General features: G+C 42.0%; 1 protein-coding gene across 6 annotated transcripts in view; it reads left to right on the top strand.

Annotated features, from left to right (window-relative positions):
- Positions 1 to 11,173: 11,173 nt before the first annotated feature.
- Positions 11,174 to 22,170, top strand: part of LOC121870400 (alpha-N-acetylgalactosaminidase-like) — a 65,227-nt gene continuing 54,230 nt past the window's right edge. The window contains exon 1 of one of the 6 annotated variants that reach the window (XM_042372229.1): positions 11,174 to 11,453. Coding sequence is in view for 1 of the 6 variants with exons in the window: in XM_042372233.1 (XP_042228167.1) it covers positions 11,680 to 11,681 (2 nt within the window). In the remaining 5 variants the exon portion in view is untranslated. Of the gene's footprint in view, positions 11,454 to 11,581; positions 11,682 to 15,895; positions 15,996 to 22,170 lie in introns of those variants that run through there. The other 5 variants (XM_042372233.1, XM_042372231.1, XM_042372228.1 and 2 more) reach the window with 5 other exon arrangements.

Below are 22,170 nucleotides of genomic sequence, written 5' to 3'. Positions count from 1 at the left end.
GCGTAGCTTCTAAACACAGCGTATGTCACCTAACAGCATCTTACTGTATACTCACTGGTGACATGTTTGGGTGTTGTCTCTTCAGCCACAAACAAAGGCAATAAGTCTGAAAATAAAACATAATATAAGTAATCTGAAGAACAACGATGTAAGGAAACAGCTCAAACTAACTGACAAAAAGTTGTAAAAAAATAAATACTCCACAGTCTTAATCAACGTCTTAAATCTAGCATTTGTGGTTGTCATTTAAATAAACTTATGAACCAAATGTAAAAGAGGAAACGTTTGTAAGTGAAATAAATTGTTGAGGGGTGTAAACATGTATTCTTCCTTGCTTTAGGATTCTAGTTCACGCTTCTCGTTGATGTTATTACTGCCCTTCAACAACTCAGTCTTTAAGTGTTAATAATAATTACACGAGTCCATCAACCATTAAAAACTCTAAGACAAAGAACTCGGTCACGTTTTTTAACCAGGAGTCGGTCCAAACTGAGGAGTTCACGAATTCCTGGACTAGCGCGCTTGATAGACTGAAACCATGAGTGAAAGTAATCCCAGTTCACGATATCAACTGGAGATCAGCTGCTTAACCGTTGACAAAGAACCTTCAGCTGTCTTTCCTGTCATGAAAACACAATTATATATTATGAACTCCCAACAGTGTGGTAGAGCTGTGTTCAAGAATACATGTCCAGGTATATAGGTTTATATTTTGACAACCCTTGAAAAGAATAAGCAGCTAATTTATCGACGTAGGACCCCCCTCCTCCTCCAGGCCCCCACCATTATAATTTACGGGTCCCTGGTTCAGATAATAAGCATTGTTTGGCTTATTATTTATTTGTCTACTGGTAGAGGAAAGGCGGTGTAAGGTTGAAAGTAGTTTGATAACAGTAACAATGAGTGGAAAACAAAGGAGGAGTTCCGGACTTTATAGGAACGCTCTTAGACGCTATTAGTACAGTATTCCAGGAAGGGGGGGGGGGGGTACAGCCTTAGTTGCCGAAGCCTTCTGAAGTTCTATGACAATGTCGGTATACTAATAACCGGCCACAGACTTACATCACGGCTCCCACCTCCCTCTCTTGCTGGCCATCCACTGTCTACAATTTTTAACATCATTGTCTGTTGTAGAAAGGAAGACTTAGTAAACTGTACTTTAGGGCCTTTGCGTGAACCAACTAAATGACTACCAGCACCAACACACTCATCTTAATACTCTGTGATTACAATGTATATTCGTATGTGTGTGTGAATATTGATTAATTATTATAGATTATTGCCTGTGTTTAAAGCCTGATACTGTTTATATTAATATCAGTTATTATTGACGCCGAACCTAATTGCATTTTCTAACAGGTGATTGACTGGCAGTGAACCAATTACTGTACTTGAATTAATGTATATTATGTTGAGTACAATGTCATCCTTCTGTTGCATATATTATTTCCTGTTCTCAGATACCGACGTGTAGGTACAGAAATATGTTCAAGTTAAAAAAGTGGAAGCAAGGGGATGGTGATTGCGTTTTCCACATCAGCTGGTCAGGTATAAATACAGGCACTGTATATGTATGAGGCCTCATGCATATCACCGATATGTGGTAACACACCTTTACCGTAACATTACACTAGTGTGATGGCCCATGTATGGGAGCGTGACCCTTATGTTAACTTAGACTATCTTCACTAACACCTTCACTACGGGGACGACACTTTTAATATTATATTTGAGTAACGCAAAACGATTTTATTCAGCTGATAGGGAGGGCCCTTACACACGGAGTTGAAAAAACGTATTTTTATAATTGTTACACCGTTGTCGACTTACACAACCTCTACGGTGTTGACTTCTCTGCCAAACTGTAAATAAATGACTCGTAGGTCTGCTAAAGTCAGAGGTTATCATAGACCTTGGTGAACTGTCCGCCGAAGTAATTGTTACTCGTAGTGGTTATAATGGGCCAAAATTGGTTTATTTCTTTGCACCTTCTTCCCATGGTGTTGCTTGTACAGTAGTACTATACGCTTATTTTTCACCACTGCGAAACTTGGTGTCGGATGTAAGAAGGATGGTGAGCATTGTGACCCAACCAAACGAGGCAGGTTTTGTCAGGATACTCGGCTTCTTCCAATACAGTACTTTGTTTACACTACGTATAGGGGGATGGCCCTCACTAGACAGGTAGGAAACCCAGTTAACCGTAATTGATAATAAAAAAAAAATAAGTGGACACATTTGGGTCTTGTCAAACAGCGGGTATGAAGCCATTACCGAATTCCTTATAGAAATTAGGCTCGGTTCAATTAATTCAGTGCGTGCGTGTCGTCAGGCGTACAGGCGTCTACGTGGTGATATTTATGGCCTCGCCCAATGTCATGCCATGCAATAATAAAGAGATTGATTACTGTGGCGCAAACATCTGTATAAGAACCGTGTCAGGTTGGCCGGGGCTAAGCTTCACGACCAAATGATTTGTTTTCACAATGATGCCATAACATATTCTACATGGGAAGCACTTGAATATTATTGATGAAGGTGATAGCAAAATGAAAAAAAAAAAAAAAAAATCAGTTTCTTGGACTCCTGTAATCGAAAAATCCCTTTAATAATGCGTTAACACCACCGTAATGGCGACAACTACCAAGTTAAACCTAAACTATCCCACGGTCTTGTGTTTATTTGCAAGGCAAACATACTCGTGCAGTGGTATGGACTATTTTTAGTGCCTTGTGTGGTTCTCAAATGACTGTTGTAGCTACTGAAGGAATGTACATGACTACTGACTGTACTATAGTATCAACGATTTCAAACTTTTGTCCTGTTGAACCACTAAACTGATTACTAAGGTCGTTTTTCAAGTAATCTTCATTTTTTGGGGTGATAAGTAACTGAAATATAACAAAATCAGTAAGCAGATAGTTTAATCCCCCAAAAAAAAATCCAGTCGATTTGTTGAATTTGGACCAACTGTTCTCTAGGTGCTGATTAGGTGCTACTTATTATCCGCGAGATGCACCATTAAATCTTTCTCAAACGTGACTCTCGAGGTATAGCTTATATTGACGTTTGTTTGCGAAAGTTTGGCATATATTTAAAAAACCCTTTGTGCAAAGTCACCAAAATTAAGTGACTGACCTCTTTTCTTGGAATTTAGGTCATCATCTGATCAGACTATGACTTGCATTACGGATATAATGTCTTTTAGAATGACTTATTGTAGAAATTTTTGTCGTGTATGTGTGTGTGTGTCTGACTTGACTAACAATTACAGACCACCACAGGTACTATCTGTGATCGTCTTGTCCCCTGTTGTTAAAAGTCTTACATACAGCAGACTCGCAGCTACGTCACTCATTGAATGCAAGCTACTACTTAATTACTTACATTACCCCATATTATAATTTAATTGCTAATGTGTAGGTAACCCACTTAAGCCTTTGTTAGTTGAGACATTGTGGGATTGTTGTATCGGCAGGCAGTATTGATTCGAATTTAAAATATCCTTGAGCGTGCTTGCCCTTTCCGATTCGTGGTGGTGAAATTTAAAATATAGATGAATCTTTGGTGCCGTCCGTCCATGCCATGATAATTTTCAGACGATTAATATTATACGAATTAAACTGCCAAAGGAAAATTATCAATACGGCCAGTGGTAAGAGTTGAATAATATGGAGAACATTTGGGCCTTGGTAAGCGGGATGTTTGTCCACAATGGCCACTCAGCTCGCCACGCCCTGCATCAACAGGGGTTCTTGTTAGATATGCAACTCCACTTAAATGTCAGTGTGCAGCGTGAGTGGGCGGAACTCCGGATACAGGAATCGGTTTCTCTGATATTCACACATTATTTTTGTCTTACTGGTGATAAAAAAATGGAGTAAAAGTTACAATAGTGTCCAAATGCAATCTCCAAGTTCTATTGTTTAGATTTTGTTCTGTGGATTGAGTGAGTCAAGCAGTCTCATCATGTCTCCACAATTACAGGCTGAATTAACCCACGAACTTTAATAAGCTAAATACAATCCACCTATCGGTTTTGTTTGACTAAAATTGACGATAATTTTGATCTAGAACACTAATATGTGGTCCATAAATAATAGTCGTGTCCACACTACCATCGCTCACATATCGCTGGGGGTCTAGTAAAATACTTATTCGCGTGTATCTCTCCCCCAGACCTGTCAGCACAACCACACTGACCAGATGGTGATCCTTTGGTAGTTTTACAATGTACCACCTGACGCCGACGAGAGATAGTCCTTCGCCAGTTCAGTGTGTGTGTGTAATTTCCTAGGCAAGTTTAGCCTAACCTAATCTGGCCAAAAGTTAAACTAATTTAATATAAGCCAAGTCCGGCCTAACTTAATCAAACCTAACATAACATTAAATTAAAAATGGCAAAGAGCGTTACTTAGCCAAGCCAAACGTAACGTAACTTAGCCTATATTTGGAGTATAACGTAGCCTAATCGAACTTTTGTGATGGTATGTGGTAGTGGTTTTAGGTGTAAGTGTTTATTAATAATTTAGATGTACCTTGTTGATAACGTGAGTAAAATGGCGTGTGCCAGGTGTGTCCAAGAGTAAGCCATTAATAAAGTGCGCAGGTGAGCGGCTACACCCAGTTCTGTTGGCCACTTCTTACCCCACACACCAACCCTTCACCACCACCATTATTCCCACCACCTAGTTGCTGCCGCAATGAAAGGTGGTCATAGTTATTTAATACATTAGAAGTAGTGGTTTTTATTGGAACTCGGCTATTCAAAATGTATTTAGAATATGTTTCCGCCTTAAAAACTTGAGTTTATATGCAGTCTCGTGTTAAAAAGGTTTAGCAGTGGTTGTGATTATAAACCAGAGGTATTTTGCTCATTGTCAGTAAATTAATTAAAAATCCGCTCATTGCTGGAAGATTATATTGAATATTGCCAGTGAAAGTTAGTGGTGGTCAGGATTTTGAAATCAGTTGCATCGTTTCCTGAGTATGACTCATATCGTTTCAGATACCTTAGTAAAGTTTATACAATACCTGGGTGACATTAACCCAACCAATGGTGAGATGTCATTTGTTACAGATTATGTTGGGATTTCAATATTATTTACGCAGCAGGGGATGTATGAATGTTGATGCCTGTACTTTTTGTTGTTGTGATATTTATTATGGTCGTTGTTTTTATTGTCGTAATTTTTTTTAGAGTTATCGTAAACGTTTTGTTACTTCTTCGTTGTTGTTATTATTCTTTTGTAATAATTGTTGCTGATATTATTGTTTAGCAGAGTGGGCGGGCGGGCGTGTGGAGGGTGTAGTTCGACGTCACTAGTGGCGGTTGAGTGTAGCCAGGGAGGCGGCAACACAACAGGTGGCGCGGACGACATGTGTGTTGCGGTGAGAAAACTGCCACAGGGTAGTTGAGAGTGAGGGAGGGAGGAGGGAAGTTCACTTTCGTTCAGATATTGTGGACTCCATTTCAGTCATGGGCCCACAAGTGGTTTTAGGGAGTTTGTTATGGACTGTACTCCCGGGCATCACTATGGTGGTCGGCTGATTTACACAGGATTTTAGTTTTGATTTTTGTGTTGTATCGTGTTATTGTATTCGAAGATTTTAATTTCATAATTTCTCTCTCGTCGAACATTACCAGGCGAAAGGAGTCTGTTGGATTTCCATTTCATTGTTTATTGGTGGGTATTTTCAAACGCTGTGAATTCGGTTGGTACAGTGGATATGGTGATATGACGTAAGTTTGTTCTGTGTTCTTTTTGAAGCGTGCGATTGCATCTGTAATGATATTTAGTGTAATCTTGGTATGTTCCACTCAAAGCCTCAAGAGTATCGTCAAATAGTTTCGAAATTTCAAACACCTTCAAACTTCAATGACAATGCTAACTGATACTGAGGGAGTAAACAGAGAAGACTGGTAACGAGTACAATGATGGAATAGTACGATTAATAGGTCCACCAAATCGTAATGTTTAAAGCAGACGACATAAACCAATTAAACTTCAACGAATCAAACTTTATCGAAGTCTTGATTAGGTTAGTTAATGTCTTTTCATCTAAAAGATAAATGATGTAGATATTTTGTTTGTGGTTCATTTCAACTTTGTCCGTCTTGTGTGATGGCGCTACTTTCTTAACGGGAAGTCATGAAGGGATTGGCAACGTTATCTATGTCTCTAGATTCTCTTTAAAATTCCATGTTTATTTTTTGCTGTGAGCTTATTACTGCAGCAGTCTGTTTGATTTTCCCGCATACTGTGCGCAGGTCGCAAATGGAGCATAGAGTGAACTACTGTATGACTGCATTACGATTTTTATAAGACTTAACATATGCTTTTGTTCATAGCGTTACTATCATGAAATAACTCCAAGAAGTAGTAATTGGTATGGTCTTGTTTCTATACCTTCGTGTGTGTTGTTAAGATCATAAGAACATAAGAAAATAAGGAGTCTGCAATAGGCCGGTTGGCCTGTGCATGGCAGCTCCTGTCGAGAGTTACTACCACTCTCTATCATCCATGAGTCTATCTAGCCTCCTTTTGAAACTTCCAGAGTTCCCGCACTTACTACAAAGTTGCTAAGCTTGTTCCACTCGTCCACCACCCTATTTGTGAACCAATTCCTTCCTATCTCCCTCCTAAACCTAAACTTATCCAACTTGAATCCGTTGCTCCTAGTCCTATCCTGCTCGGATATTATAAGAACTTTATCTATATCCCCTTTATTGATTCCTTTCACCCACTTAAATACTTCTATCATATCTCCCCGCACTCTTCGTCTTTCTAGGGAATGCAAGTTAAGTTTCTTTAGCCTATCCTGATATGGAAGGTTTCTAAGTCCCGGAATCATTTTTGTCATTCTTCGCTGCACCGACTCTAGTGAATTTATATCCATTCTATAATAGGGGCACCAGAACTGAACCGCATAATCGAGGTGTGCCTGACTAGCGCAAGATATAGTTGCAATAAGACCTCTGCACTCTTGTTACTTACACTTCTAGATATAAAACCCAATACTCTGTTTGCCTTATTTTGAACATTAACGCACTGTTTTCTAGGCCGTAGGTCCGGGCTTACAAGTGCCCCTAGGTCTCTTTCACAAGTCGACTTCTCTAGGTTGATGTTGTTAAGGCTGTATACATTATAAGTATTTGTTCTTCCAATATTAAGTATGCTAATAGAGATTTTCTTGATTGTTTGTTAATGATTAATATATTTGCACTGTGATTTGTTTACGTAGGGGTTCAGTCATACTAGTGATCGGGGTTATTGGTCTGTGGGAAATTAGTGAGAGTCAACCACTTGGAAGGAGATGGAAAAGAGAGGGGGTAAGGAGAGAGAAAAGGGAGGGAGGGGAGAGGGGAAGTCGTTAGTATTCACTGGATGTATACTGGGCTGGATGTTGCCCCGGTGTTCATTGTTAAGGTATCTCTTGGCCTAGTTGGCTGCCACCACGTGGAGAGGTTGTAAGAAGCTTGTATACCAATTTGCCAAGGTCGTGTTGGTTTGCCATGGAAAGTGACGACAACAGTGACTGATTATAAAAGACACAAATACTTGCACACACATGCAGACATGGCAACACACACAAACATGTTGTAAATTGTTAGTGATACAGTATTTATTCTAGTTATTACTCTGTTGATGTGATGTTTTGCCTGCCATGTTTGATAAGTAAACATTTGGAAGGTCACCTTACGTCCACGAAAATATCTTGTTGATTACAGTACAGTATTACGTTGCTTATTGAATGAAATATTTTGGATATGACGCTCGTTGAGTATAAACATGTATACTAACCAGGGTTGCCAGATGGCCGTTTCCACGGCCAAATTTCTCTAATTAGGCCGTGGAAAATGGATGGTCACGGCCAAACTATTTGGCCGAATTTTGTAAAACGTATTAATTCCTCATCTAGTGGATTTTGAAGATCAGTCTTGCAGATTTTTAAATTTCACAATGAAAATGCTAGCTCAGTGACCTCACCTTGTCATGACCTCACCTAATCAGTGACCTCACCTCTTCACATGTTTACGTGACCTACTGAGCTGACTAATCTTTCTAGTTACTACCTTTGTTGTTAGTTCTCATATTTGAGTTCAGGCTGAACGTGTCCAGCATATGGGTTAAGCTTCAGAGCTTACAAAGCCATCTGAGTTACTTTGAAATTCCGAGTGCTAGTTTTCAAAATGCCCACTAGTAAATGGAAACGGTCCTACGACAGTGGTAGAAAATATAACAAACCAGAGGACGATGACGAATTAGACGTTTTTGCTGACGCCAACTAGTGTTATCAAGTTGTCCACCATTATCATGCTCCACCACCATTTCAGATTAAGGTAAATCTTCACTGTACAGTAGATTATAGATATTATGTTTATGTAATTATTGGGCTCTCAATTCTAAGTGAAAATTTGGTTTTATTACGACATTTTAAGTGGATATTGTAGGGGATACTTTTATTCTGTGTGGATTGCAAAAATAGCCTTGTGCTTCCTTTCCAAAAAGTTTTGGCCGATTTGGCCGTGAGGTGGCGTGGATTTGGCCGTGAAGCTTGTCGTACATCTGGCAACCCTGATACTAACAGTATACAGTACTCGTGTTGCAACGAGTGTGGATGGTGGTGCTGTGGCGTCCATGTGATGATGATGTGTGGTGCTGTTGTGGTGTTGGTGTAGTGATTGGTGCCTGTGTGGTGGTGTATTTTGCCGTTGTTGGAATTGTATAACTAAATTCTACATAAGATTTATATACAGTATTGCACAAGTAATTTCATCTCTTGCTCTTGAACAACCATTAACAGACACAATAAACGATTTCCTCTGTACCAACTACCAACAAATACTTGATATACGTTGCCAAACAATTATGTATTTCAACACTACTTTTTATAATTGTCAGGCGGTGGAATCGGTTTTAAATTAACCGCAATTTGGATTTAAACAGTCTCACGTGTATGGTCCAAAATCACCTCTTAGGTTTCAAATTTTGGACCGTACGGTAGTGGTGGATGTTTATGGTGGTGCGGAGTAGTGGTGATGGTGGGTGGTGATGAGATATGGTGAAAGTGTCTGCTACCGCTACAACACCACCTCGGGTTCGGATTCTCAGAGGTTCGAATGCCGGTTTATTTCCTTCTAACTGGTGACATGAGATGAAATCCTATTGTCTCATTTCAGCTTCTGACACAAAGATGGATCATCAAATGTTCATACACATTAATCCCTGTTAAATGGATATGAAAAACACGTCTTTAATGGGTTTACGTAATCTGTGGCATGAAGATGGATTCACAGAGGTTCACAAGCTACATTTATCCTCTTTTAACTGGAAATACATATATATCTGATTCACATAAACTGTAACACAAATACACTGACAGGAATGGTATCGAAATCACATTGAGACTCTACCGTAACTTTATGCCATTTCGTATCTCCTGTAAGAGGAAATATAATGAACTTGGGTGTGGCTGAGAATCCAGATTATGGACTCAACAACGTGAGATGGGCTGTTGCCATGACGTCACTTTACTCAAGTCCTCGCCAGTGTTCTTATATTACCATTTTTAACAGGAGATGAGGCAAGACACGTAAATGAGGTGTGTGTGTATGAGGTAATGTGGACTAAACTGACCTTGCACCTCCTCACCGCACCTTGTCGTTCACCTTTCAGTGCGGTGTCCTCTCGGGCGACCGTGTAACCAGTTTATCCCGGTGGCTGCACAATTTCTGGCTGTGAAAGTAATGTATGTTACTTACCAAGCTAATATATGTTACTTGTTAAACTAATATATAGTATTTATCAGACTTGCGTATTCAAGTAACCTGCAGGCGACTTACCAGATATATACACACCAAAAAACCACATTCTCTTCCTCTTCACATGATGCGTTTGTTGTGACGTGGAAGTTTGTAAATAGATCATTTGATGCAAGGTATTGGACAACAAATATGGCTGACTACATTACCTACAGTAGCAAAAGGTCAACACAAGATTGCCTGAGGTGCTACAATACCAAAGGAAGGGTAATATTGAATACCCGAAGGTTCCATTAGAGTGACCACAACGGAGACAGTTTTGGGTGGGTTGTAACCTTGTGCTTCACGACTGACAATATAACTGCGGTTGTGATGGGAAGCTCCTGGGTCCTCTCGGCGTGCATTATGAAGTTCAGACGTGTAATTCGAAGGTTTAGAAAGAATGTGCTGTGGTGTTGAGTTGGAGTGTGCTGGCTGGTGCTGAGGTAGAGTGGGTGGTGGCTGGTGCTGAGGTAGTGTGGGTGGTGGCTGGTGCTGAGGTAGTGTGGGTGGTGGCTGGTGCTGGGTAGGTGGCTGGTGCTGAGGTAGTGTGGGTGGTGCTGAGGAGGTAGTGTGGGTGGTGGCTGGTGCTGAGGTAGTGTGTGGGTTGTGGCTGATGCTGAGGTAGTGTGTGGGTTGTGGCTGGTGCTGAGGTAGAGTGGGTGGTGGCTGGTGCTGAGGTAGTGTGGGTGTGGCTGGTGCTGAGGTAGTGTGGGTGGTGGCTGGTGTGGGTTGTGGCTGGTGCTGAGGTAGTGTGTGGGTTGTGGCTGGTGCTGAGGTAGTGTGTGGGTTGTGGCTGGTGCTGAGGTAGTGTGTGGGTTGTGGCTAATGCTGAGGTAGTGTGTGGGTTGTGGCTGGTGCTGACGGTAACTAACATACCTGTAACCGAATAAGTGACGTTAATTAAGATAAACGTCAGGTCTTGGCTCTAGGTACTAAGGCTAGCGTATCAGTGTACACAAGGAGGTATTGACTTTTCTTAGGATGAAATACATTAGCAGGTTAAAAAAGGCTTTGAATGGTTGTATTTATTTAATTTAGTTATTTTTCATACCTAATGTATCTATTTCCGTGATTTGTATACATTCATAGGGTAACATCCTGGAAAAAGAAATAAGATCACGTGAAGATTAGGCACCTTAGTTTATTTTACCAGATGATTAAACACTTACGGTGATGTAACCTAGCGTAACATAATATAACCTAACCCCCCCCCAAGGTAACGTTATAGTGTTTGATCAATAGGTGAAATAATCTAGGGTGCCTAATCTTCACTCGACTCTCGGTTCATTTAGACATAATTGTGTTTGTGACCACCACTGTGTAGTTGGCGCTGGATTAACTGTGTTCATTATTTTCCTGTTTCAGACGAGTGTGTTGAGGTAAAGGGGTGAGGCAGCCGTCCACCACCGTCTCGTTTCTGTACTTAACCGAGCTATTCCACTTTACAACTCGATAAATGAGTTAATGATATTTAGAGGTGATATTCATGAAAGAGTGGACACTGGACTTTAGTTAACTACAGTGTTTTGAACTTGTGCCAAGCTTTGTGATTAATGCTCGTGTGCGGCCGTCTGGTACATCCGGGAGCTTAGTACACAGAGGATCATCATCTGTTGTACACACACAGTCATACAAACATACACAGGTGAGTAATGAGATGATTTATGTTGTCAGGTGCATGGTGCAGGTGTAGATATTACTCGGTTGGTGTATTGGAGAGGGTGTAAGTGTAGCAGCACTGTGGTAGAGCGGTGGGTGTATAGTACTGTGTAGACTCAGGGTGTCAGTGTAGGGACAGCAGCGTGGTAGAGCGGCTGGTGTACTATACCGGTGTGTTGTTATGGGAGTGTAGAAGACTCAGGTTGGTAACTATGTACGTATTGACAACACTGCTCACACTAAGTCGAGTCTTTCTGCAACGAGAGTACTGTACTGTATGTCTTGTGTGTGACTTGTGGGTAAGATATCGGTGTTGTAGTGGTGGTGGTGGATCAACTGTGCCGTGTGGTTATAGATCATGGTGGTGGATCAACTGTGCCGTGTGGTTATAGATCATGGTGGTGGATCAACTGTGCCGTGTGGTTATAGATCATGGTGGTGGATCAACTGTGCCGTGTGGTTATAGATCATGGTGGTGGATCAACTGTGCCGTAGTTATAGATCATGGTGGTGGATCAGCTGTGCCGTGTGGTTATAGATCATGGTGGTGGATCAACTGTGCCGTGTGGTTATAGATCATGGTGGTGGATCAACTGTGCCGTGTGGTTATAGATCATGGTGGTGGATCAACTGTGCCGTGTAGTTATAGATCATGGTGGTGGATCAACCAGCCGTGTGGTTATAGATCATGGTGGTGGATCAACTGTGCCGTGTGGTTATAGATCATGGTGGTGGATCAACTGTGCCGTGGTTATAGATCACGGTGGTGGATCAACTGTGCCGTGTGGTTATAGATCGCGGTGGTGGATCAACTGTGTCGTGTGGTTATAGATCATGGTGGTGGATCAACTGTCGGGTATAGATCGCGGTGGTGATCAACTGTGCCGTGTGGTTATAGATCATGGTGGTGGATCAACTGTGCCGTGTGTAGTTATAGATCATGGTGGTGGATCAACTGTGCCGTGTGGTTATAGATCATGGTGGGATCAACTGTGCCGTGGTTATAGATCATGGTGGTGGATCAACTGTGCCGTGTGGTTATATATCATGGTGGTGGATCAACTGTGTCGTGGTTATAGATCATGGTGGTGGATCAACTGTGCCGTGTAGTTATAGATCATGGTGGTGGATCAACTGTGCCGTGTGGTTATAGATCATGGTGGTGTTATCAACTGTGCCGTGTGGTTATAGATCATGGTGGATCAACTGTGCCGTGTGGTTATATATCATGGTGGTGGATCAACTGTGTCGTGTGGTTATAGATCATGGTGGTGGATCAACTGTGCCGTGTAGTTATAGATCATGGTGGTGGATCAACTGTGTCGTGTGGTTATAGATCATGGTGGTGGATCAACTGTGTCGTGTGGTTATAGACTGGTGGTGGTGATCAACTGTGCCGTGTAGTTATAGATCATGGTGGTGGATCAACTGTGCCGTGTGGTTATAGATCATGGTGGTGGATCAACTGTGCCGTGTGGTTATAGATCATGGTGGTGGATCAACTGTGCCGTGTGGTTATAGATCATGGTGGTGGATCAACTGTGCCGTGTGGTTATAGATCATGGTGGTGGATCAACTGTGCCGTGTGGTTATAGATCATGGTGGTGGATCAACTGTGCCGTGTGGTTATAGATCATGGTGGTGGATCAACTGTGCCTGTGTTATAGATCATGGTGGTGATCAGCCGTGTGGTTATAAATCATGGTGGTGGATCAACTTGCCGTGGTTATAGATCATGGTGGTGGATCAACTGTGCCGTGTGGTTATAGATCGCGGTGATGGATCAACGCCGTGGTTATAGACTGCGGTGGTGGATCAGCTGTGCCGTGTGGTTATAGATCCATGGTGGTGGATCAACTGTGCCGTGTGGTTATAAATCATGGTGGTGGATCAGCTGTGCCGTGTGGTTATAGATCATGGTGGTGGATCAACTGTGCCGTGTGGTTATAGATCATGGTGGTGGATCAGCTGTGCCGTGTGGTTATAGATCATGGTGGTGGATCAACTGTGCCGTGTGGTTATAGATCATGGTGATGGATCAACTGTGCCGTGTGGTTATAGATCATGGTGGTGGATCAACTGTGCCGTGTGGTTATAGATCATGGTGGTGGATCAACTGTGCCGTGTGGTTATAGATCATGGTGGTGGATCAACTGTGCCGTGTGGTTATAGATCATGGTGATGGATCAAATGTGCCGTGTGGTTATAGACGGTGGTGGATCAACTGTGCCGTGTGGTTATAGATCATGGTGGTGGATCAACTGTGCTGTGTGGTTATAGATCATGGTGGTGGATCAACTGTGCCGTGGTTATAGATCATGGTGGTGGATCAACTGTGCCGTGTGGTTATAGATCATGGTGGTGGATCAACTGTGCCGGTGGTTATAGATCATGGTGATGGATCAACTGTGCCGTGTGGTTATAGATCATGGTGGCGGATCAGCTGTGCCGTGTGGTTATAGATCATGGTGGTGGATCAACTGTGCCGTGTGGTTATAAATCATGGTGGTGGATCAGCTGTGCCGTGGTTATAGATCATGGTGGTGGATCAACTGTGCCGTGTGGTTATAGATCATGGTGGTGGATCAGCTGTGCCGTGGTTATAGATCATGGTGGTGGATCAACCGTGCCGTGTGGTTATAGATCATGGTGGCGGATCAACTGTGCCGTGTGGTTATAAATCATGGTGGTGGATCAACTGTGCCGTGTGGTTATAGATCATGGTGGTGGATCAACTGTGCCGTGTGGTTATAGATCATGGTTGGATCAACTGTGCCGTGGTTATAGATCATGGTGGTGGATCAACTGCCGTGTGGTTATAGATCATGGTGGTGGATCAACTGTGCCGTGGTTATAGATCATGGTGGTGGATCAACTGTGCCGTGTGGTTATAGATCATGGTGGTGGATCAACTGTGTCGTGTAGTTATAGATCATGGTGTGGATCAGCTGTGCCGTGTAGTTATAGATCATGGTGGTGGATCAACTGTGCCGTGTGGTTATAGATCATGGTGGTGGATCAACCGCGTGTGGTTATAGAATGATCAACTGTGCCGTGTAGTTATAGATCATGGTGGTGGATCAACTGTGCCGTGTAGTTATAGATCGCGGTGGTAGTGTGTGGTGGGAGATCGACTGCGCCGTGTGTTGGTTAGTGGTGCTGGCCCAGCAGGTGTTGGTGCTGTTGCGTCACGTCCACACCTGTTGCTATTAAGTGATACAGGTGTTGGTGTTTGTACAGAACGCTGCGTCACCTGTACACTGCCGAGGGGAGATCCAGGTGAATGTAAAGTTCAAGTCAGTTTTTCTTTAATGTTTATTGTCACTAAAACACAACATTACGGCGTCAAACACACACACACACACACACTGTCGCCGTGGGTGGTGGAAACTGGAAAATACCGCCACCACGTCACCCACACATTGCTGGGAGGAAGCTGCCCAACCCACCGCTGTGAAGGATTGATATTGTCATCAGGAATTGAATGGTGTTTGGTGATAACAGAGGTGGAATGTGTACGTTTGGTGTGTAGTTGATGTGACTCCCGTTTATTAGTGAACACCATATCTTACAGTGTGACGCATTAGGGAAATTTAGTTGCCGTAGAAGTCCCAGTAAGTGTTGTTATTGTTGTTATTTTTATTTTATTATTTTATTATTATTGTTATTATTATTATTATTGTTGTTATTATTATTATTATTATTTTTATTATTATTATTATTATTAATTGTTATTATTATTATTATTATATTGTTGTTATTATTATTATTATTATTATTTTTATTATTTTTATTATTATTATTATTGTTGTTATTGTTATTATTATTATTATTATTATTGTTATTATTATTATTATTATTATTATTATTATATTATTATTATTATCATTATTATTATTATTTTCATTATTATTATTATTATTATTATTATTATTATTTATTATTATTATTGTTATTATTATTTCAAATACACTTAAACGTTTCTATCAACAATATAATTAGTTGAGGATATTTTTCGGGAAATATTTAAATGGACTTTTAATTATAGGCTGTGTTGGCTCTTAACCTCCACCCACCGTAATATTAATGTACTAGCATTACCGGATTCAGCATCCAGTATACATGATGCAACACACACACACACACAGTAACACACACACACACACACACACACACATCACTGAACAATCAAACAAACAAACAAACAAATAGATATAGAGTAAACCCTCCCAATGCCGGACTAATTTTTGCAAGCCCTGTCCGATATTGGGTGGATTCTGTTATTGAGAATATCCAGTAATGAGAAGTCCGTTATTGAGAGGGTTTACGGTGTATGTTCTCGGCAGTATGCAGAGAGATAAGGTGGGGAGCTTGTGGTCGACGATGTTGGTGTGTTATCAGGGTTGTGTATTAGTGAGATAAGTCTTCCTGCCTCCACCACAACACACACACACACACCGGGCTGCCCACTCAGGTATAATTCCTTTTCGTTGCGTCAGCAGCTCCGTGAATACTAAGCCTGACTCACGTAAGTACTTTTTGAATAGCCACCAACACTTTCGTATCCACACACCTTGAGGATACTAGATGAAAGCATTACTATAATACATGAGAAACTTAGTGTAATATGGAAGAAATAACCAGGTAACCGCAGGTGTGTGGAGGGAGTAGGAGGGCTGTCAACACACTGGTGGGTTTATGGTTGAAGTTATGAAGGGAATGTTCGGTACCAGTAGCTGAAGGTCTAAATATTTCATGAGCCTTAATCTACCCTCATATTCTCGTAGTATTTATTTCTATGTTTTGCTTAGGTTATAAGAATGTGCCTCGTTTTGTTGTTCAGTCATTAAAATATATATCTGTACTTACCCTATGGGGCCGATGAATTTCAGAATGAACACTGCGACGCTTGTTGTCTCGGTAGGGTTACCAAAATCCTTCGTCCGTTGTCATATTTTTTCAACACATTTCTGATATAGATAGTGTTTTAGGGTGACTGTACAGTAGAGTAATTATATAACACGCTATCCACAACGTTCATTCTCGAAGTTTGTATTTTAGTTTTTCCTCGAAAGTAGAGACGTAAGGAGGAGACTTGTCTTGGGGTAAAGAATTCAAGCCATGACAGTAACGTCCAGTGAGGCAGTATGATAACACCGAGAGACTACTGCCGTTCATTTTGCATCATTTGTGAGACCCACAGAATTAATGTAAGCGATCCTTGTCATTCTCACCCCAGATATTTGCCTCTAAATACTGTATTAGGTCATCCTAAAACTGTATCTTGCTCTTGTGAGACCACACCTGGATTACGCAGTTCAGTTCTGGTCACCGTATTACACGATGGATATAGAATCATTGGAAAGAATTCAGAGGAGAATGACAAGACTAATCCCGGGCATTAGGAACCTTGAGTATAGAGACAGGTTAAAGCATCTTAATTTGCACTCCTCGAGAGACGTAGAGCGAGGGGCGACCTGATAGAGGTGTATAAGTGGAAGTCAGGGCTAAACAAAGGGGACATTACAAAGGTACTCAAACTAACCAACCGGGAGCGAACTCGTAACAATGATTTTAAATTCGATTTAGAAATTTAGATTTGACGTGGGGAAATAGGTAAACACTGGTTTGGAAACAAGTAGTGGATGAATGGAACAAGTTACAAATATCATCATTAACTCGAATCGCTGAATAGCTTCAAACATAGGTTGGATGTACTTATGAGCAATAGGGTTGGGTGTAACAGGACTTTAGCAGTAGCCAGACTAATAGGCCACTGCAGTTTCCCTCCATTCTTATGTTCTTATGTTCTTATGGATGTTATTATAATTGTTGTATTCTGTCTGTTTGTCTGTGGGCTTTTATAATGCTCCCACACTACTGGTATAAGCACCATCTTTAAGTAGAACGTACAGTACAGTAGTTACACAACACTTTGACCTCTGATAGTGGGGTGCCAGGATACGAACCCGTGATGCTGCGGTAGTGAGGAAGCGAGTGAGTCATAGCGATTTATCCACAAACTCACTCACTCACTCTCTCGTTCACTTACTCACCCAAGGGTCATTCCGGGGTCATTGACATCGCGTTACAGTAGGTTAGGTATAGGTAGATGAGGCTATAGTTTGTTGTTAGCTTCATTTTGATTAGTTTACACACACACACACACACACACACACACACACACACACACACACTGTACCTGTAACTGTATCTTTTTATGCAGTAGACTCGATGGTCGTGGCTTGGGAATGAGTTGAAGCCAGAATGTGTTGAGTGTTTTAGGTTACACTGATGGAGGATAAGGGGAGGTGGTGCAAGTGGATTAGCACAGGTGTAAAGTGATGGTACGCCCTCCCCCTCCCCTCACCCCCTTTCCCTTCCTCTCCTTACTTCCCTTTCCCTTCCTCCCATTACTTCCCTTTCCCTCCCTCCCCTTACTTCCCTTTCATAGTCTCCTCTTCCATTTCCTCTTTATCCTCCTAGTACCCCCCATGGTCTCCCTCATACCCATGTTGTTTGGGAGCACGTGAACCATCCTAAAACTAACCTAACATAATATAATTAAATCTAACCTAACAACCTAATACTACCTCACCTAACGTAATTTAACCTAACTACCTAATTTTGCCTAACCTAACTCCACCAGGTAGCGTTACAGTGTTTAATCATTAGGTGGAATAAGCTGAGGTACTAATCTTCAAGTGATCCGATGTTTGTTTTTTTTAATATCCAGGACGCTGGAGGTCGATGCACTGTGTTATACTTATCTTGGGAAAAAAAATATATCATCTGATCTCGCCTGTGTGTTGTTCATGCCGAGGCGAGAGACATATATGAGAAATCTTTATTATATTTTCATAGACTTTATTGATTTTGTGAAGAGAAACAAATGGTATAGATAGTTATTGTATTTTGTATTAGTAGATTAACTAGATAAGAGGTATATTGTTTGTATATAAGTATTAGTAGAATTTGAGGTACTGTGTGTCTGTGCAAAGATGTTTATGGTGTGGGCGTTAGAAATCAGTGTCATGCTAGTCCGAAACCATGGAACGTTAACATAAAATTATTTAGTTTTAGTGTGTGGGTTTGTTTTGAAGGGGGTATGTATAGATATATCTTATTATCGTTGAATTGTTGTATATGTGTTTGTAGTTCAGGGAGCAGCTTTGTCATGGCAGTGGTTTGTAGGCTAAAAAGTACACAGGAAACGTCTGAATGGTTTTTACACACACACACACATATACCGGGCTGCCCACTCACTTGGGTAGAATTCCTTTTCATTGTGTCAGCAGCTCCGTGAATACCAAGCCTGACTCACTTAAGTACTTTTTGAATAGCCACCAGCAGTTTCGTATCTATTGAGTCATTTTTAATCAGCAAGTAAATCTATTCCCCCCCCGCCACACACGTAACCTAACACCACCACCGTTTTCTCCTTGTGATGTATTATTTCAGGAGGACCAAGGCGTGGCTCTAATTGACGGGGTGATGGGGGAGGGGGATGCAGAAGCAATAACAATAATATTACTTTCTCCTGTGAATCATTAGTTGAGAGGGCCAGGCGTGCGTTTTTTCTTCATAATAGAGAGACAAACTAGTGGATTGCTCCGTGATGTTTGTCAATAATAGAAATTTCTCTTTATATACAGTAATTGGGAGGATCCTGCAGGGGTACAGCCAACTACTAAAGTACATTCGCCTTTTACCCCTCTGAACTATAAACCACGAGATTCAGACTTATGAATCCGAAGCATTAATGGGCAGAATAATGTATTAGTCTACTGCTTCGGGTTCTCGAGTCTGAATCCCGGGGTTCGTGGTTGAGGGGGAGAGGAGAATGGACTTTAGTAGCTGACGTTACTGTACAGTATATGTTGACCTTATAACAGGAACGCTAAATAATAAAACCACGACCCGGTATGAGAATGTTATTCATGTATCCCATGTTTGAGTGGCTCCAGTGTGTGTTTTCCTCAGTCGGGATAACAAGTAATGAAACCACGATCTTTAATGGTAGAATTTTCCCTCCGATTCATTTATTATGATGGGCCAGAGGGGCGTTTACCTCACAATAAGGACGGTAACCTGACTTAATATGAACTCTTTTGTTTCATTAATTGGGAAATACGGATGTGAGTTTTCCATACTAATGTGTTTTCCCCAATAGCCTAACATGCGCGCGCGCAGACACACACTGGCCAGGAAGGACGTCGCTGCCTCAACATTCTTGTACAGTGAAACATCTATTTAACTCACTTATGGAGTGAAAACCCCATTATATCGAGGGTCCATTAGATGTCAAACCTCTATGCAACGAACTAAATCGAGATGAAAGGCATTTATAGCGAGTGTTAAATGTGAAACCCCCACCTAACGGAATACATAGAGAGAAGTTCGTTATATGGAGGTTTCACTATATGCACCAAGCAGGTCTTCAAGCTACACTTAGGTTAATCAAAGTCAGACACTTTACCTACAAGCAGAAGTATAAACACTACAGGCACAGGTACACTAATTCTCCCGGGGTGATAGTTTTATGCAGGTGTTACTTATAGATATATTAAAACAAGTACAGATTTAAGTATAAAGTACAGGTGCAATAATTCGACGCTCAAGAAGATGTTGCCTTATTAAACAAATGAATGTAAATTTATTCAAGTGTTATCCTAGCCAATACATAACACTAGTGCTGTACAGAGATAACCACGTGATAACAGTGTGGTGAAGGTGGTGGTGGTTGAGCTGATAAATGAAGTGTCTCTCGATATACTTAACTTTCTGTACAGTCACATACACTCAGTAAAGGGAATCATCTGAGTCATAATTATATATATCGAATGAAAAGTATATATGCAAAGGTCAATTAATGCTTCGAAAAGATAACAGTAGCGAAAACATATTAAGTGAATAGAAAAATATATACAGATTTAGAACATACTTTCCATTTCTGGTTATTTTGAGTAACGTCACGTGTGTGTGTGTGTGTGTGTGTCATGGTTCAGTAACGCCATAAAACATAACACGTGAAGACAAATTTGTAACTTTCTCTTTCTGTTTCTGATGATTTTGAGTTAATACCGCGTGTGGTGACCTGGGTGTGGAGGTTCAGTAACACCTTCACCCCCGAGTACAGTATTGTGTTTTCTCCCGCCGGGGGAAGACTTATGAATGGTGTGTGAGAGAGAGACTAGTGTACGGAGATGTGTGTATCTGGGCATCCTGTAGTTAATGTAGATTGTGGTGGTGCATTGTGGAACCAGGTGGTAGTAGGCAGCTACCAAACAGGGAGGTACTACCGCCTGGGAAGATATTGGAAGCATAATGTGTTGTCTAATGGTAGACCCTGCTGCCATATGGCATCACGAAAATTGTGACCAAGTCCCAGGTTGCTGATCTGACTTTCTGCCTCATTTACACACAATTGCAGGGTCTCAATTGTTTCTCTTACTATTGACAACACAACATACATATATCGCTTCTCACTTTTGATCTTTTTTTCATTTATAGTTATTATTAGTATTATTACAGTTACTGTATTATTATCATCATTATTTTATTTTTGTTTGTTTTATCATAAATTTTATTTTTGTTTGTTTTATCATAAATTTTATTTATTATGAATTATTATGACTATTATTTATTATTATTATTATTATTATTATTATTATTATTATTGTTACATTTTCGCCCCTCAGGCCCCAATGTGGGTCAGTGACCTGTGCCCGGGTGGGCTAATCCCCGTAAAAAAAATATCTAGAAGGTGTACAAGTAACCGGGTGGTATATCTAGAAGGTGTACAGGTAACCGGGTGGTGTTGTAGGTGAACCAAGGGGTGTTGTCCAGAACCATGCAAGCGGTGCTTGGTGACTGTTGATGGAACGTGTCCTGTCCACTGTCTGTCTCACCTCTGGAACACCTTTTGCCACCACTTTACTGGCATTCCCACACAACCCCCACTTCACGCACCCCCCACCTCACGCACCCCACCACCAAACTCCCCACCACCAACTCCCCCCACCCACTCACACCCCCCACCCACTCACACACCCCTGCCTCTACCCACGCCCACCCCCACCCACGCCCACCCCCACTCCACGCACACCCCCCACCCCACTCCACGACCCCTCACTCCACGCACACCCCCCACTCCACTCACACCCCCACCCCACGCACCCCCACCCACTCACACCCCACCCCCCTGCCCCCCCACTCCACGCCCACCCCACCCACGCACACCCCACCCCACTCCACGCACACCCCCACCCCACTCCACGCACACCTCCCCACCCCCCACCCCCCCACTCCACGCACACCCCACTCCACGCACACCCCCACCACCCCACCCACGCACACCCCCACTTCCACTCACCCCCACCCCACCACACCCTGCCCCCCCACGCCTCACTCCACGCACACCCCCACTCTATGCACACTTCCATGCACACCCCCCACTTCTGCCACTTAATGCACACCCCCCACTTCATGCACACCCCCACCCATGCACACTTTCCACGCACACCCCCCACATACCCCCACTCTCCATGCACACCTCCCACTTCCACGCACACTCCCATTTCCACGCACACTTCACCCCACGCCCCCACCCCACGCACACACCCCCACCACGCACATTCTTCCTCACGCGCATTATTCTCTGTCGTGGTTAATTCCCACCAATTCCCCACAAGCACATATTC

The sequence above is a fragment of the Homarus americanus genome, unplaced genomic scaffold (assembly GCF_018991925.1).
Source record: "Homarus americanus isolate GMGI-L3 unplaced genomic scaffold, GMGI_Hamer_2.0 scaffold40856, whole genome shotgun sequence".
NCBI classification, from domain to species: domain Eukaryota; kingdom Metazoa; phylum Arthropoda; class Malacostraca; order Decapoda; family Nephropidae; genus Homarus; species Homarus americanus.
This window is presented reverse-complemented; position numbering and strand designations above follow the sequence as displayed.